The sequence below is a fragment of the Rattus rattus genome, chromosome 14 (assembly GCF_011064425.1).
Source record: "Rattus rattus isolate New Zealand chromosome 14, Rrattus_CSIRO_v1, whole genome shotgun sequence".
Taxonomy (NCBI): Eukaryota; Metazoa; Chordata; class Mammalia; order Rodentia; family Muridae; genus Rattus; species Rattus rattus.
The window spans coordinates 12420178-12437872 of record NC_046167.1 but is presented as its reverse complement, the minus strand read 5'-3'; the positions used below and the strand labels follow the sequence as shown (position 1 = coordinate 12437872).

Genomic DNA, 17695 nt, shown 5'->3' with positions numbered 1-17695 from the left:
TCTGTATGTTGATATTTAGTTTTTCCAGCACTGTCTGTTAAAGAAGAAGGATGTCTTTTCTCCAATATAGATATAATTTTGGTGTTTTTTTTTCCTCTCAAAATTCACTGGGTTTACATTTGGATCTTACATACTGTCCGACTGATGTCCATGTCTGTTTTCGTGTCGATATCATATTGGCTTTGTGGATGTGAGGGCTTTATTAATTGTGGGGGTGGGTAGTCTATGCAGGCGTGGAGGCCAGAGGACCCTGGATGTCCTGTTCTGTCACCTTCTATCATGAGATAGATTCTTTCTGAACTTGGGCCACCAAGCCCTGGTGTTCACTCGGGTTTCACTCCGGCCCCCAACACTCACACACCATTGCACTAGGGTTACAAGTACCTAGCCTTTTTTTTTTTTTTTTTTTTTTTAACTTAGTGCTGGGGTTTCAAACTCAGGCCCTCCTGTTGTCCCTCAGGCCCTCTTACCCACTGAACCTTCTCCCTGGGTCCAGCAAACCCTCATTTGCTTATCTGGCTATTTAAGATTTTTTTTCCCCCATGCTGGAGGGATGGTTCAGTGGTTAAGAGCACTGACTGCTCTTCCAGAGGTCCTGAGTTCAAATCCCAGCAACCTCATGGTGGCTCACAACCATCTGTAATGAGTTCTGATGCCCTCTTCTGGTGTGTCTGAAGACAGCTACAGTGTGCTTATATATAATAAATAAATAGATCTTCAAAAAGAATTTGATTTTTTTTCTATTTTTGTAAAAAAAAATGTATTGGCATTTTGACGAGATTGCATTGAATCTGTAGATTGCTTTTGGTAAGACAGCCATTTTCAGTGTTAATTCTTCCTGTCCATGAGCGTGGGGCTGATCTTCTATTTTAGAGCGCGTCAGAGAGATCAGGCATGGTTCAGGTCACTAACTTCTGCTATATGTTTTATTTCCCTAGAAGACCTCCTCCCTTGCTTCAGAATGGGCCCCTGGCTCCTACCCAGTTTCCTGTGAGCTAAGCTAGTGGCAGCTCTTTGTGGGGATGCCTGGGAACCAGCAGAAACCAGAGTCTTTGGACATGGACTCTGATATGTCACCCAGCGGTGGGCTCAGCGACTTGAGCAGAGGCGGCAGCCTAGAGAGCCGGAGCAGCAGTTCTCGGTCCAGAAGTTTCACGATGGTGAGTGGTTGCCTTCTCTAAAGCTTTCAAATGCTGTTGGTTGGTTGAGTTGACCCCCACCATCGTACAAAGCCCTGTTGGGTGTCTTGGAATACTTCCCTGTGAACTGGCGTTTTCTTTCTCATCATAGTAAATTCTGCACATGGCCATGGAGCAGATCTCTGGCCACAGATAATAACTTAGGGCAGCCTAGCCCCAGAGAGGACCCGAAGGCACTGATAACCCAGGCCGGGGGCAGGAGAGCTGTCCCACAGGATAAACACAGCTCACTTCCAGACAGACTCAGAGTCTCCGTGGATCTTTACAAAGTCCAGGCTTCCCATCCAGACCGGCACACGGCACCAGCAAACCTGAGAACAGTAGACCGTTTGAAAGATTTGTTTGTCTTTCAAGACATCCCCCATTGAGTGCTCCCAAACGAAATCTCGGGATGGTAGGCAACATGTTTTCAGCCTGGCCCGGGCGGCAGGCTTACTAAGCCACTTCATGAAGCATCCCGTCTGGAAGCAAAATCACACTTACAGTCTTGAGTTCCTTTTCTTTCTTTTTTTTTTTTTTTTGAGACTGGATGTTCTTTGTGAACAGCCCTGGCTGCCTTGGAACTTGCTTTGTAGACCAGGCTGGCCTTGAACTCTCAGAGATCTTCCCAGCTCTGCCTCCCAAGTGCTGGGATTGAAAGCATGTGCCACCATGGCTGGCTTGAGTCTTTACTCTTGATGTTTTTTTTAAACCTGATCTGCCCAAGGACCCATTGAAGCATCTCTTAGAAAATAGTGGGATTTGGAAGGCTGGAAAGAGCAGAGAGGTCTTCATGCAGTTGACTTCTAAGGAATTTAACCCTGATCTATGCCCAGTTCTTTGAGGGTTTGGGGAACCCCCCACAATGCTTCCTAACCATTTTCGCCTATGACTTGGGCAAAAACAGTCACCCAGATTCTCGGGGTTTTAAAATCTAATGTTCAGTGAGCTCTCATGAAGCCCCCAAATCCCAAAGCTAATGGACTTCATGTCCTGCGATCTGGTAGTCACAGATCTACCCACTTGCACACACACTTCCGTCACAGATCGAGGACGGAGGACTGAACTGTGGGGACTGCTCTTCTCAGGGTGATGTTAGGCACAAGTGGACACAAGGTCCCAGGATTTTAATAAGTCATTTGCTTTGTGATTTCAAAAACAAAGACGGGATACGCAGACTGGTTTAGTAAGTGACCCTGGGCTGCCTTCTTCTCTGAACCAGACCAGGAACTATTCTGGTCTAATGATCTATTTTTAGACATGGCCAGAGAGCTTCTATTTAATTCATTAGACATTAGTAAATGCCTATTATGTAGACGAACTGAATGAAACTTGGTTTTATTCAAGATCATATCGAGATGTGTATAAAGCTGGGGCGGTGTGGCGCAGTTTATAAGGGCTCTCAGAACATCAGACAAATGCGACATCAAGGCCTCTGTTGCCCAGTTTAAAGGAGTTTAAAGCCACCAAACCCAGCTTGTAAACCTTTGAAGCTATTCTCCACCAGTTCTATAGTCAAAACTGTACACAGCTATTCTCCACCAGTTCTATAGTCAAAACTGTACACAGGGGGTTGGGGATTTAGCTCAGTGGTAGAGCACTTGCCTAGCAAGCACAAGGCCCTGGGTTCGGTCCCCAGCTCAGAAAAAAAAAAGAATAAATAAAATAAAAAAAAAAAACTGTACACAGACCGCATTCTTCGCTGGTTCGTTTGTGTCCCTTTCTTGACAGACATACAGGTTGAAGTTAGCCACAGCAAAAAAAGAAAAAAATTACAAGTGTCTACTTAGAAATCTAAGCATAATTAAACCCTTGTTCTGCCGTAGGGAAATGCCATGTGTACTTACCGCGTAGGTTGCCAGAGACAGCCCAGCATTTAAGCCTCGAGTCATCTCTCTGCCTTTATTCCATGTTGGCATCAGTTTACATAATTAAATCAGTAAAGCATTGCTCAAATGTCAAGCCGGTCTTTGGTTTCTTTGAGAACATGTAATCTGGCTGGAGAGATGGCTCAGTGGTTAAAACCACTGGCTGTGCTTCCAGAGGTCCTGGGTTCAGTTCCCAGCACCTACCTGGCAGCTCACGGCTGTCTCTAACTCCAGTTTGAGGGGATCCAACAGCCTTTTCTGATACCTGAGGCACATGGTGTAAATGCAGGTAAAACACCCATACTCATAAAATAAAAATAAATCTTGGAGAAAATAAAAAAAAGAACATTTGATCATCAAGTCAGAGCCCAGCAAGACAAAATGTCCTTGGCTGCCTACCTGGGGACAAGCAGTGAAGAGTCTCGGTTCAGATCTTCTTTCCAAACGTTTGTTTGGTCACCTCTGCTTGCTTGCCTGCCTGTGAATGAGTCTTGCCACGCAGCCCAGGCTGGCCTAGAAGTGACTACACATCGCCCACACTGGCCTCAAACTTGCCACGAGCCTCCTGCTTCAGCCCAAGTGCTGGGATCACAGGCACGTGCCACCGTACCAGGCTCTGGTTGTCCTCATTTGCACAATGTGTATTTTCTCTTCTTTGGTCTTTCTGGTCCCTTTGTGCGTTCTTCAGGTTGTAATTCAACTAAATGTTTTTTTCCTTGGGGGGGAAAAGCCTAACTTCATCATAGGAGTAAGAGCCAGGCGTTTTTAGGTAGAGGTTATTTTAGGAGCGTGTATCTTAAACCTTCTCAGGTCTTAGTTCAACTAACGGTTTGGATATTTTTTTCCTCCTCCCTCTGGTATCCTTCTCCTGCCTGCCCACCCCCAAACACTCCTAATCGGTTCTAGCATAGATGCATCTGTTCTATTCTGTACTATTGACTTTGTACGTATTACCGTCATTCATTTAGAGCGTGTCCTAGGCTGGGGACCTGCCTCAGTGGGTGAAGGGCTTGCTGTGCAAGTGTCAGGGCCCGAGGTCAAATCCCTGGAACCTTTGTAAAGTCAAGTGCAGTAGTGTGGGTCTCCAATCTCAGTGCTCCCACTGTGCGATGCAAGGCACAGATGGGTAGAACCTTGGAAGACCAAGGGCCAGTGAGCCTGGCGTACATAAGCAGCAAACTAGAGACCCCAACAAGATAAAGAGAGAGGATTGGTCTTCATGTGCCTGCCGTGGTGTGTGTGTGTGTGTGTGTGTGTGTGTGTGTGTGTGTGTGTGTGTGTGTGCGCCTGTGTGTGGATTAGTGCTGCTATAAAAAGCAAGGGTGGGGTTTCTTTTTTTTAAAAAATGAGAAAAAAAATAGATCTGCGGTACAACCAAATGGCATCCTGCGTTTTCATGTTACGGTGACAGTGTCCACAATTACTAAGAAATGCAACAGCCAAGCATGGTGGTGCGTGCCTCCGATCCCAGGACTAAGGCCGAGACAGAGGTGATCATGAGTTTGAGGCCAGACTGGGTGAGTCCAAGCCTGCTGTACATAATGAGAGCTTGTCTCCAAACGCAGAAAAAAGACGGGGAAACAGGCTCGTTCCCGTCATCCAGCTAGTGGATAAAGAGAGGGTGCCGTGCACGCGGTGGGATGGATGCTATTCAGCCGTAAGACGTGGGTGGAACCAGATGTAGACCATGACCTTAGCGAGATAAGCCAGGCTCGGAGAGCCAAGAGCCGCGTGATCGCGCTTGCCTACGGAATCTCAGAGACTTGGTCTTGGGGTTGGAGCGATAGATGGGTTAGCGCTGAGAACCCTGGCTGCTCTTGCAGAGGCCCCACGTTCAGTTCCCGGCACCCACATGGCAGCTCACAACCGTCTGTAACTCCAGTCCCAGGGGAGCCTGCACCCCCTTGAGGCCTCCATGGGCACCAGACATGGGCATGGCTCAGAAACACCGCTTACAGGCAAAAACAACCGTATACATGAAGTAAAAGAAAAGGAAAACAGTTGAAAAGGAAAACAGGAGTTGACCTCATAGACGTTGCAGGCAGAACTGTGGTAACTGGGGGCTGGGTAGAGTGGGAGTGGGTGGGATATCTCAGTGGTAACTAAGTCACAGTACAGTCAGCTAGAAACACGTTCTGGTGTGTTACCGTACAGCCGACTACCGACGGCAGCAGGGTCCACTACACTTGTCTGGAAGAAAAGATTTTCAACGTTTTCACCACAGTGAAAAACGTTTTTAAGATATGTCTATCCGGCCTAGTTTGGTATCGTGTAGGACCCCCCACAGATACACACAATTTTTCCGTTTCATGTGTCGGTTAAAATGAATGGTTCCTGCGAGTGTACGGAGATCACCAATTCTAGAAGAGGTTCACCTCCTCCAGAGAAACCCTGTGCATTCTCAGTCGCCTCCCATGCCCAGCTCCATTCCCCCGGCCGTTACTTCCTGACTCTGGATATACCTCACTGTCACACCTCTCCCTGCCCGGCTTCTCCCTCAGGACCAAGAATGTCTTCCTCCGACAGAATAGGAGGAGTAGACAGGAACCATCCTGGCCTAGCACCAAGTGCCCCCGTCTTCTGTCCCCGGTACAGCCTGCTCCCCGGCCTGGCCTTGCCTTCTTTCCTCTCCCAGGCATGCACAGGGTCCAGGTTCACTGGGAGAAAGCTTCAAGTCTGAGAAGTGAGGCAATGTTACCAAATCCACGGCAGGGGCCGGGTCTCCAGGCCAGTCTGATTCCAAAGTGCACCATTCACTGGGCCCCTAACCCTAGAGAGAAAGCCTTCAGGGTGAGGGTGCCAGGGTCTGAGTGAGCTGGGGGTCTTGTCTCTGTGCAGATCGGCTGTATCTCATGTTGTGTGATTAGCAGAGGAAAGGGAGAGGGAGCTGAAGGACTCCCAGGTGTACGGCACCAGGTGCATACACGCAGCCTCTCTACAAGATCTGTCAGGATTAGGCGGGGCGGGCAAAATAGAGGGCAAGCAAAGGAGTAAGTTTGACTAGGCTTGGCCCCTTGGTGAAGTAGTCGTGAGACCCTTGGGGTCGTGCCAGGCTCTTCCATACAGACATGAGCGGGCATGTGCAGAGCCTCCTTCTAAGCCATTTGGCCAGATGCCGCCTCCAGTCGGGCCTGCTTGCTTTCAGCTTGGATTAGACATAGGTCTTATAGTCCATCCTTTTGTTCTTTGATGTAGACGAGCGTTTTGCCTGCATGTGTGTGTTTGTACACCACGTATGTGTCTGCTGCTTGTGGAGCTCAGGAGGAGAGGTTGGGTCCCCTGGAACTGGAGTTAGAAATGGCTGCTGAGCCACCATGTGGGTGCTGGGAATCAAACCCAGGACCTCTGCGAGAACAAATGCTCTTAACCACTGAGCTGCCTCTCCGGTCCCCTTAGAGCCCTTTCCGACTGTGTCCTCTCCTTGTGGGAAATTGGAATGTGTCTTAGGTCTGCTTGCCTTTTGAGACTTTCATGTGACATTTATTTTCTAGAGCTGGGACTAGAACTCGGGGCCTTGAACATCTTAGGCAGGCTCTCTGTCCTTGAACTAAACACTGAGGCAGGCCGGTGCAGTTTCAGTTCTACAACGGAGGAGAGTGATACCTAACCGAAGTAGGCTCAAAAAGCCATGCCTAGGGCTGGAGAGAGAATCGAGGTTCAAGTGAATACCGGCCATGCGCAGAGGGCTGGGTGTTGGCGTGGGGTTTTTTTGTTTGTGTGTTTATTTTGTCTTAGTTTTATTGAGTTCTTGCGCCTGTCGCTCCCTTCCAACCGCATTCCTGATCCCTTCCCATTCCCCAAGGAGAAAAAGGAGAGAAAGAAGGTTTGAGGGGAAAGGGGCCATAGACCTCTTTTAGCCAACAAAATGACTACTCCCTGCAGATTAGGGGTATCAGGTTCTTCGGGAGCAAGTCTGTCATCATCGTCATCATCGTCAGGTTATCTCCAGCGTCTTCTAGTCTCTTGTGAGCACTTGACAACAGCAGCAACAGCAACCAGGGGCAGCAGGGGCGAGCTGCCTTCTTCTGAGCACCTCTCACCCTCTCCCGGGGCTCTGGAATTTATTCCTTCTCCAGGGTCCCCAGAATTAAACCGTCTGCAGCTGGCGGAAACCATGCTCCTCCTAGAGCACGAGTTAATAGTTAATGGCTGTGGACAAACAGTTCCATATCCCACGCCTAGGATTGAAACAAAAACATTTCCACATAACACGGTTAGGTTTAAAAAAGAAATTCTCACTACAACTGGGTAGATATCAGTTCTCAGCATTCAGAGCAAGTAGCTGACGGGGCTGCCTATCTCTCTCTCTCTCTCTCTCTCTCTCTCTCTCACACACACACACACACACACACACACACACACACACACTGAAGTGCCCTGCCTCAAGGTCACAGCGGGGGTGGGCGTGGGAGGGGGAGAGAGAGAGAGAGAGAGAGAGGCATCTATTTCTCTAGACTTTGTGTTTCAGCAGTGGAGGTCCAACACTTGTTCGACGTTATCTCCGTCGTGGCACTCTGACAAAATCTATACTGGGTGAAACTTAACTAGCGGGATCTTTATGGTGCCAAGAGCCCCTGATGGTTTCAAACCTGCGATGCTTGTGTTGAAACAAATGCATCGAGCTGGGCTTGGTGGCACGTGCCTTTAATCCCAGCACTTGGGAGGGAAGTGGAGGCAGGAGGTTGTCTGTGAGCTCAAGGCCAGCCTGGTCTTCATAACAAGTTCCAAGACAGCTACACAGAGAGCTCTTGGAAGACAAGAAGGATGAGAACTGTCTCTCAGACAGTGGCTGAGGGCGGCGTGTGTGAGAGGAAGGCACCGGGCTGTCCAGCAAAAGGAGGGTGGTGAAGAGAGGAGGAAGGAAAGTCATGCAATATTGACACCCAGATGTCCCCACCAGTGCGTGTGTGTGTGTGTGTGTGTGTGTGTGTGTGTGTGTGTGTGTGTGTGTTTATTGTATCTTATGTATATAAGTGTTTTGCCTGCATGTATGTCTGTGTACCACATGTGTGCCTGGTACTTGCAGAGGTCAGGAGAGGGCATCAGCTCCCCTAGAAGTAAAGTAATAGATGGTCGTAAGCCACCATATCTGTGCCAGGAACCAAACCTAGGTCCTCTACCAGACCAAAAATGTCCTTTACTGACTTCTCTACCACCACATACACACATGGTTCGCACACACGTTTAATGACAGAATGACTGCTGCTGGGTTTCTTAGACTATGTGTTCTGGACATCAGAAGATCAAACACCAGTGTGCGTGTTAGGGAAGCACCTGACATCTTGGATACAGTAACTCCCTGGGGGATTCAAGGAAACATGCAGGCCTTATATATGCAATGTGGTTTTAAGTGTGAAGTCCAGTGGAGAAGAGAGAGGAAGGGTTTGGTGTTCAGTAGCTGTAGTGCAGGAGAAACATTACTCAAGGAACCAATTCTGCTTCTCAGAAAACTCACAAATCCCCTCTTCCCGTAGCCACTACTCCCATATCGTTAGCTCTTGTGGCTGTCTCAAAAATTATAGGCTGACATTTCTTTCCTATTCTCTTTTAAATTCTGAATTATGTGTATATGTGGTGGCGTTGTGGCGTAGCAGTGTCTGGTGAGACCTAAAAAGGGCACTAGATCTCCTGACAATAGAGTCTTGGGCAGTTGTGGGCTGCCCAACTGGGTGCTGGAAACTGGACTCAGGTCTTCTGGAAGATCTGTGTGTGGCATTAACCAGCGAGTGACCTTTTCAGCCTGCGGCTGAAGTTTCTAATGTGGGAAGTATTGACTGGCTCTACCTGTAGATTAATACTGCTGGGCAGATGACTTGATTCTGGGCCCTCCAAGCCGTCAGGTTTCCCGCCTGCCAGAGGCTCTTAGAGTGCTCTGTCTACACAGAGAATCTGTTGGACTTCATTGTCCATCCTCATTTCCTGTTCTGGTTCTCCCCATCAGCTCAACTGCTTCACGGTCTCTACTACAAACTCCTCCTTTAAGAACAAGCCTTCATTTTCTGCTAGGCTGACCTTGTTACTTCTGAGGGAGACCTCCAGCCAGCTCTACCCTTCAAGCATCATCCTCACTATATCACTGGCTGGTCTCAGTCACGCAGTACCAGGCATGTTGGCTCTGGGCTTTCCCAGCCGGGGATGTAAAAGCAACCTTGTTTCTTCTCTCACCACCTTCCTCTGCTTTCTGACTTCCCTTTGTTGCCCTGCAGGGTTTGTTTTGTGTTGCTTTTGGTTTGGTTTGGTTTTTGGTTTTGTCGGGACAAGGTTTCTCTATGTAGCAGTCCTGGAACTTGCTCTGTAGAACAAGGTGGCCTCAAACTCAACTGAGATCCACCTGCCTCTGCCTACCAATGCTGGGATTAAAGATGTGCACTTTCTTCCGGAAAGATCCAGCTTTCTTCCTGTTATTTTTAGCTTAGTGATGTATGCCTAGCCTAAGGAAATCAATAAGGTCCCAGGCTGGAGAGATGGCTTGACAGTTAAGAGCACTTGTCCTTATAGAAGCCCTGGGTTAGATTCCCAGCACCCAGCTTACAGCTCTCTGTGCCTCTGGTTCCAGGAAATGTAGCACATACAACGCACAGACATATCGCAGGCAAACACTCACACCATAAGCGTAAAATAAAAAATAAAAAAAAAGAAATATTTTTTCAAAGAAATTAGGTAAGACCCCCTCTTAGCAGCGTGAGTTCAATCTGGTGTGTAACTAGAAGTCTCCCTTGATAATATGGAGACCATAGTATGTCTCTCCTGCATGAGACACGCTCTATTGTGCTGAGCACTGCCATGATGGGGGGAAGGCAATGTCTTCTTTCATGAGGTGTAACAGTGAGAGACTTACAGGCCACTTGTCAGTGGGATGGGCCAACCCCGATGGCAGGGACCTTGACGGATACAGGGACGTCTACCCTCGGCTAGGTATCAACTCCTGTGTGTCGTGACTTTCTCTTTGCTGACCTCGTCGTCACGGCTGTTTGTTACTTCCGTGCAGGATGACGAGAGCCTGAAGCACCTCACACATGAGGAAAAGGACGTCATCCTGTTCTTTGAAGAGACTCTCGACTCGCTGGAATACGACTTTGACGAGCCCACCCTGTGTGACAGTGGCATTCACTGCCACTCTCCACAGTCTCTGGAGGAGAGCCCTTCCAGTCATTCTGAGCCTGAAGATGTCATCGACTTAGTACAGCCAGCACCTGCGTCTGGGGACGCTGAGAGCCTTCCGGATGTGCCACCAGTAGCAGGTGAGCAGCACTCACGGGTCCCAACACCTCTGACTTGGTTTGGTGGCACTTCCTGCTCCAGTTTGCCTGTGCTGGTCGGTACAGACACTCATAAAGCTTTCCAGCTTCTAGAAGGGAGTCTCTCCAGCAAGGGAACTGTGAAAGGAGAGGGGAGACAGGGAGGGAGAGAGCGAGGGGAAGAGAAAAAGAGAGAGAAGAAAGACCAAATGAGCATATAGGTGTGTGTGAGTGTGTGTGTGAGTGTGTGTGTTTGTGGGTGTGGGTGTGAGTGTGTGAGAGTGTGTGAGAGTGTGTGGGCATGTGTGAGAGTGTGTCTCCATATGTGTGTGTGAGTGTGGGCGTGTGAGTGAGTGTGTGGGCATGTGTGAGAGTGTGTCTCCATATGTGTGTGTGAGTGTGGGCGTGTGAGTGAGTGTGTGGGCATGTGTGAGTGTGAGCGTGTGTGTGTGTGTGAGTGTGTGTGTATGTGCATGGGCATTTGCGTGTGTGTACATGTGTGTGTGAGTGTGTAGGTGTGTGAGTGTATGCGTGTGAATGTGTGAGTGTATGCATGTGAGCATGAGAGTATGTGTGAGCGTGTGTGTGTGTCTGAGTGTGTGTGTATGCATGTGCATTTGTGTGTGTGCATGTGTTTGTGCATGTGTGTGTGCATGTGAATGTGTACGTGAGTGTGTGTGTGTGTGTGTGTGTGTTTAGGTGTTGGGGGGGACTTGATTTGTGCTGCAAGATTATATCCCATTTCTAAATCATTACCTCTCTGTGGCAGTCAAGAAAGGGCAGAGGGCAGAGAAGGTTCTAGTTGGCACTGGGCAGCATCAACCAAGAGATAAGCTTAAGCCCATTGAGTTACCGGGTAGAACCGGAAGGAAATGGTCACTGAAGTTTTCTTACAGCCTTTATTTGCTGATGGGAACCTACATTAAAAACAAGGAGACGTATGGGACGTTCAGGACAAGAAAGAAGAGGGAAAACATGTGTACACGCTGACAGCCAACACTGGTGTTTGTCATAAGCTTCTGGGGGTGAGGGGTGTCTCCGTGAGATAAGGTGTCACAGTACAGCCCAGCCTGACTCTCGGTCCTCTTGTCTCTGCCCCCAAGTGCTGGCATCGCAGCGTATACAGCACTCTTAGCTTGCGTGCATCTTCCTTTGAGGCATTACTCAGAATCTGACATCGCAGGGATTCCATATAGAAAGAAAGCACAGTTTGCAGCCAACCCTTGAGGGAGGAAACAGTGGATTTTGCATCTCTCTTTCGCTTTCTGCACTGTAGCATAGTTCCTGAAGTAATTTGAACCTGCCGATCCTTTAAAAAAGATTAGATTGCATAATCACACCAAAGAAAACAGGTTTGGAAAATTTAGCACTTGTGCCCAGCAATTCTCTAATTCTCTAACCTACTGTTTTCATGGCTTTTCTGCTTTTTTTTTTTTTTTTTTTTTTTTTTTTTTTTTTGGTCTCTTTCTATAATCCTGATTGTCCTGTAGTACAGACTGACCTTGAACTTGCAGAGATCCACTTGCCTCTGCCTCTTGGGTGCTAGGATTCAAGGTGGGCACCCCTATCCTCCACTCGGTGTCTCCTTTGTACAGAGACTTTGCTCACCTGATGAGATGGTCATTGCTCGGCTCCTGGCAGGGTCACGTGACTCCAAGGTGTTGTCTCCTCAGAAGCATCCCTTTCCAGACTGCTTCCTAACCGGATGTTTCTGGCTCTAGGTAGCCACCAACCTGTCGGGAATCTGAATGTATGGCCCTGAGAATAAATGGCCCGCCTCCTCTCTAGTCCGTGCAGCAGGACCAACATTTTGATTAGACATGGTGGAGGTTCCTCGTGTGTTCCACTGGGGCTCTCCGGAGTAGTGTGGGCAGGAGCATGCATCTACTTTTATTGAGGCAAAAACTTAGGAGGTCTCTTTTCCTTTCAGGGTCCCCATCTGTTGCAAAACAGAGCACTCCATTTCTTGAAGGTGGGAAACAAGCCCCTGAAAATTCCCTGCCACCACCAGACTCCAGGGGTCCCGAGGTGCTTCCTCTGCCTCCCTCCCTGCCTATCTCCGCTCCTTCTGCCCCGCAAAAGGAGCTGACGTCCCCCTCTCCTCCAGCAGAGCATCCCAAACTGCCCCGTTCCGTGCCCACTCCTCTGGTGATTGCTCAGAAAATTTCTGAGAAGTTGGGGGGAAATGAAGCCCTGTCCCCCACGTCCCCCTCAAAAGAAAGCAGGCCTGGCGAATGGAGGACACCGACTTCTTTAGCCTCTCGAAACGGGGACCATGTCGGCGTGTGGCACCGACACACAGCCCAGCCAGCACCCAAGGTCCATCGCTTCCCCAGCAACATAAGCGTGACCAACAGCGCGGGTAAGGACTTCAACAAGACCATCTCCAAGGCGGCTGTCAATGTGCAGGAGCGTAAGGCCCAGGTCCTGGCCAACATCAACGGTATGTCCTTCATCACTGCGGGTGACACGACATCGGAAGAGAGGTGGCAGAAGGCGGAGGAGCAGAGGAGTGGCCCTGCGGATGGAGCGCGCACCCTGGGCAGAGTGGGCATGGCCGGCGAGCCCGGAGCGCTGCGTGCAGGAGTCCCGGTCAGAGCGCAGCAGTCCCGGGCTGTGCAGACGGAGCAGCCGCGGGCGCTGGCCAATGGCTTCCAGAGCGTGCATGAGGCCCTGCGCAGCGAGCCCAGTTCCTTCATCCCCACCAGCAAGACCATCACCATCCGGCCAGACCCCTCCGTGACGGGCAAGCTGGCGCGCCAGAATGCCAGCCGCAGCCTGTACGAACCGCGCCCGGACGGCAGCCAAGATGCCCGCAGGCGCACAGGCTCGCTCCCCCGGGCGGTGGGCTTCCGGCCACAGGGCATCACAGTGCAGTTCTCCGGCCGTGGCTCCACCGAAGAAGCACGGCGCGAGGCTCTGCGCAAACTCGGGCTACTGAAGGAGAACTTGTGAGGGCCGTGGATGGGACTGCTGGAGTGGCCCAGGTAGAACTTGTATGTCCGCACTGGGGTGTCCCATTCTGTAAGCACAGAAGCTGGGTGGCACTAAGTGCTGCATGTCGGGAAAGCAGCTTCTGCCCCAATCCCCATGCCCAGTGCAGCATGGAGTCAAGAGGCCAGCGGGGCAAGGACCCCACCCCCAGCTGTCCCTTTCCTTTTCCGGGGTCCCGGAATAACTTTAGGACCTATGGGCTTCCATGACTTACATTTGGAAGGATCAGCTTGGCTTGACTTGGTCCAGACTCTCTGATCTAGCTTTTTATCCCACCGGACTTGAAAGCCAGTGTGTAGCTCTCCGACGCTCAGGATTCCCTCTCCGAAAATAAAAAAAGAAAGAAAGAAGTGCTTGTTAAATTTTTAGTGTCATTATACATTTGAGATCTAGTTGTGTGTTTGTATTTGGAAGGGTGGATGTTGGCACTTTACCCATCAGGGAGGGTTTGTTTCTCGACCTAATTTTGTTTGCGCTGTTTTCTTAACCAAAAACCCAAATGAACCCGTTAGGGTAAGATTTGCAGTAATTTTGAATCGTGAGAGTGGGAAATGAGGTTGAGTTTGGAAAAGGTGGTAGTTTTGAGAAAGCACGTCTCACTTGACTCTAAAATCCGCCTCCTGGAATGTGTGTATGAGTCTGACGTGTGTAAATACACGTACCTATGCTAATGGACACGAGTATTGTGAGTCAGTGTAAGCACATTTGTTATTAAATATCTACTTCTAGGGGTTAGGGATTTAGCTCAGTGGTAGACTGCTTGCCTAGCAAGCGCAAGGCCCTGGGTTCGGTCCCCAGCTCTGAAAAAAAGAAAATAAAAAAAAAAGTATCTACTTCTAAAGACACCATTATCTAACTACAGGATATGAGCGCTTCCTTTTCTCTAACAGACACCTCAGCATTGTGATGAGACACTAAGAATTCTTCCTATTATGGAAGTTGGCTAAGGAGGCAGGAGCCCCGAGTACTTTTTCTATAACAGTATGCTCTGTTCCCAATTAAAGCAATATTTCCTGATTTCAAATAAGCAAGATAGTTCCTGTTTTTGCTTACCATGTTTTAGAGATTTAAAGGAAAATTAAAATTGTTGTCACCTCACTAGCTCTGTGTTACAAGGTAGCTAGAAAGCGAAAGAAAATGATCTGATTGGTTATGTCCTATAAGCAGGGACCCGGGTTGATTTGAAGGAGACCACTGAACTCGGTTATGCAGCAGGAAGTTTTCTTTTCTCCCAGATTTTGTCTTACAGAATTGTGCCCACAGTGTTATTATCAAAACCGTTTAAGGCTGGAGTCTCAAACTCTTAAAAATAGCCCTCCTAGGGGAGGGCTGGACTGAGAGCCACACCCTTCTGCCTGTGGGTCCTATTCAGCGCTCTAACAGAGCACTGCTTTTCCAGTTGTAGTGAGACTCCGACTTCTAAATGAGCCATTGAAAGTCACATTCTTGGTACTCCGTTTAGCTCGTAAGTTACATAAAATGAATGATTAGCTTTTTATTTCTTTGGAACCAAGCTCTAGCAACTGGTTCAACTCTTGTTCTCCCGAAGTCATCTCGAACATTTTAAAAAAATCTTAATTTAAAGAGGGGCTTTAAACTTTTAAAAGTACTTTTAACCTTGTTCTTACTTACGATGGGATTTTCTCAGAGGAGTCAGGAGGTTCCTTTTGACAAAGTGAGATGCCATACACAGTGTTTAATAACTGAAGGTCTCGACACAGCTGTTACGGATCCTTTATAGACAATTCATTTTATCTTTTTCTATGAGCTTATTGTGAGTAGAATGAGTTTGGCTATATATTAATATATATAATTACACTTTGAAAAATGAAATTTTACCTTACCTGTAAGCTACTGTGTTACATTATGCACGATATTATTTCCTCTTAAAGGGTCATATCTTTTTCTACTATTTATTTGTACTTTCTATTTAATCTAAAATTATATTGCCTGTTACTTTAGTTGTTACTGATGTCCAAGGCCCTAATTAAAGTCCCATTTTTGTGATTGATGAGGACCCTGCTGTGTATCTTGTCTGCTGAAAAGCGTTGGTTTCCGTGCTGTAGTTATGTTACATGACATTCTTAAACGACTTCTCCTTCCCTGTACTGAGATTGAGATGAAATGAAATGAAATGAAATGAAATGGTGGATCTGAGGTCCCAGTTTCTCTTCAGGTGACATTCATAAACATCTCTTCATTTTTAGGAAACTCTATCATACTGTGTAAAAGTCAGAAAACCACCACCACCAACAACAACAACTTCTCTTTTGCTTTTAGAAGCCTTTCTGCATACAGATGTCCAAACTAGAATCCTGCAAGCCAGAGCCCTACCTAGCAACCCCTGGAGGGAAGCATTTGCTTTAGTTCTTGCTTCCTCTCTACCACACCAGCCTAGTGCGAATGCCTCTCTTCATAAAATGAGCAGAGCCTTTGATCTTTGCCTTCTTCCTCACCCTGGGTACACCTCGGGATGCTCGAGGAGGAAGGGAAGGATGCTGCCCACGGCCACGCTGAGGCCTCGGCTATGCTCTGAGACTGATCATGGATTCCTCAGCCGTGGGAGGGGGCCTGCAGGCAGGCAGAGCTACAGGAGCAGATTTATGATTGTGGAACTCCCCACACACTGCTAGTGGGGAGCAGGGTAGGACCACGTTGGGAACTAGCTTTCACAAGGAGCTTGACGGAACCCTAGTATCGATTCAAAAACAAAACCAACAAGCACATTCTTCCCAAATCCCCAGGGCTTTGATGATGGAGATCTGACCTTTCCCAGGATTCAGTGGTGACTTTTTTTTTTCTAATGCAGGTGATGTCAGCTCTTTAGCACGTACTAAAGAGGAAGAAAGAGAAAGTAAATATGACAACAACTTAACTCTTATTTAAAAAAAGTGTGTGTGTGTGTGCTATACAGCTGTTGTCCTAGCCCGGATCCCGTACAGTGGGAGTATTGTTCAGCTCTGGCTACTTTATCGATGTGACCTGGCAAGATTAATAAACTTATTTTTGCCCTAAACCACTCCCTGTGTTCTCAGACTTCTGTCATCCAATAGTGGTGCTGTCTGGATGAGCAGTAACCTTGTTTCTCTGGGTCCCTTGTCCTCGCCCTGGTCCTCAGCCAAGGCTGCTGCTGGATGGAAGGAGGAAGGGGAGGAGCGTGAATGTTCACCTGGAGAGGTTTCTGTTCCCTCTGAAGTGACAAGTCACCAAACAGGTTTTGTGTCCTCTTCACAACAAGGCTTTCTCCCCTGCCTTTAAAGTATGGGGACACATCCCCTATCTTTTTCCAATCTGCTAGTTGAACAAGCCCTGCTTTCAAATACCTGAGAGAAGCCAGAGCTGTACACTGCCATGTCCTGGGAACGCCGCAACTCTTTGTGACCGTGTTTGAAATGGAGGCCCGCTCGGCGCTTCAGCCGCTGGCCTCCCATTTGCGCCCATCACAGCAGAATATCCCTGGGCATCAAAGCCCAGGGAGGTACAAGCAACTCTGGGAATCCTGCCTCTGCTGAGATGCCTGCCATCACGTACTTTTAGGCTTAGAAGGAATTAGCCTTTGTGGGTGACAGTGGAAGTGTTTTTAAAGGTTCCTTGATTCAGAAAGATACGGAATCCTTCAGAGACTTCGGGCTGGGCATGGCGACAGATGCAGCCATCGCTGTGTCAGCCCCACTAGAGAGATGAAGGCAGGCAGGTGAGTTCAAGGTCATCCTCAGCTAGTTTGAGGTCAGCCTGGACCTCATAAGAGTCAGTCTCAGAAAACCAGCAAGATGTCAGAAATTCCAGTTGCCCCAGTGACAGCAGGCTCTACATACATTCCCTCCTGGTGACTTCCCTGGGGGAGGGGTGGACAGCCACAAACAACTCCCAGGGAAAGAAACTCTTTCCTGTAGCCTTCCTCCTTGTCCTCTGAACTATATGAACCTTCTGTGGTGGGACCACAGGAGGAAGAAGGAAGCCTAATGGGGACTCGCAGAAAAGTCCTTGTGAGCCATGATGCATCCTCCAGCCTCAAGTAGCAGGGCAGTGCTGAGTGTCATGTGTCTCAGAAATTCCGACCAGAGCCCCGAGTGGTCTGCCCTGTCTTCTTTCAGGCCCCACTGCTTTAAGATATCCTGGTATCTAGACCAAGGCGGGCTAAGAGGGGTCTTCATGTATGCTTAATGCAGGCTCTTGAATGCCAAGTGATACGTTTTGAAAAAAACGAGATATGAAGGGAGGGGCGCCTTAGCGGGCCTATGTGAGGCATTCTTCCCCACCACCCCACCCCCTTTCCAGACATATGATGTGTCTAGTATAAGTTAAAGTTTAATGAAGTTTATTTCGGGCATGAGAAGAGGGCTTGAGAAGAGGCAGAAAAAGAGGGGACAGAGAAGAGGAGGAGGAAGAGGAAGAGAAGGGGAAGAAGAGGAGGAGG

The 17695-nt window shown here is 48.5% G+C and overlaps 1 protein-coding gene across 1 annotated transcript; it reads left to right on the top strand.

Moving 5' to 3' along the window:
- The first annotated feature begins 940 nt into the window (after window positions 1–940).
- Proser2 (proline and serine rich 2) lies at window positions 941–13919 on the top strand. Its single transcript, XM_032885077.1, has 3 exons — window positions 941–1160; window positions 10035–10287; window positions 12215–13919. The coding sequence occupies exons 1-3, from the start codon at window positions 1023–1025 to the stop codon at window positions 13237–13239; spliced, it is 1416 nt and encodes a 471-aa protein (XP_032740968.1). The 5' UTR covers window positions 941–1022; the 3' UTR covers window positions 13240–13919.
- Window positions 13920–17695: the final 3776 nt, after the last annotated feature.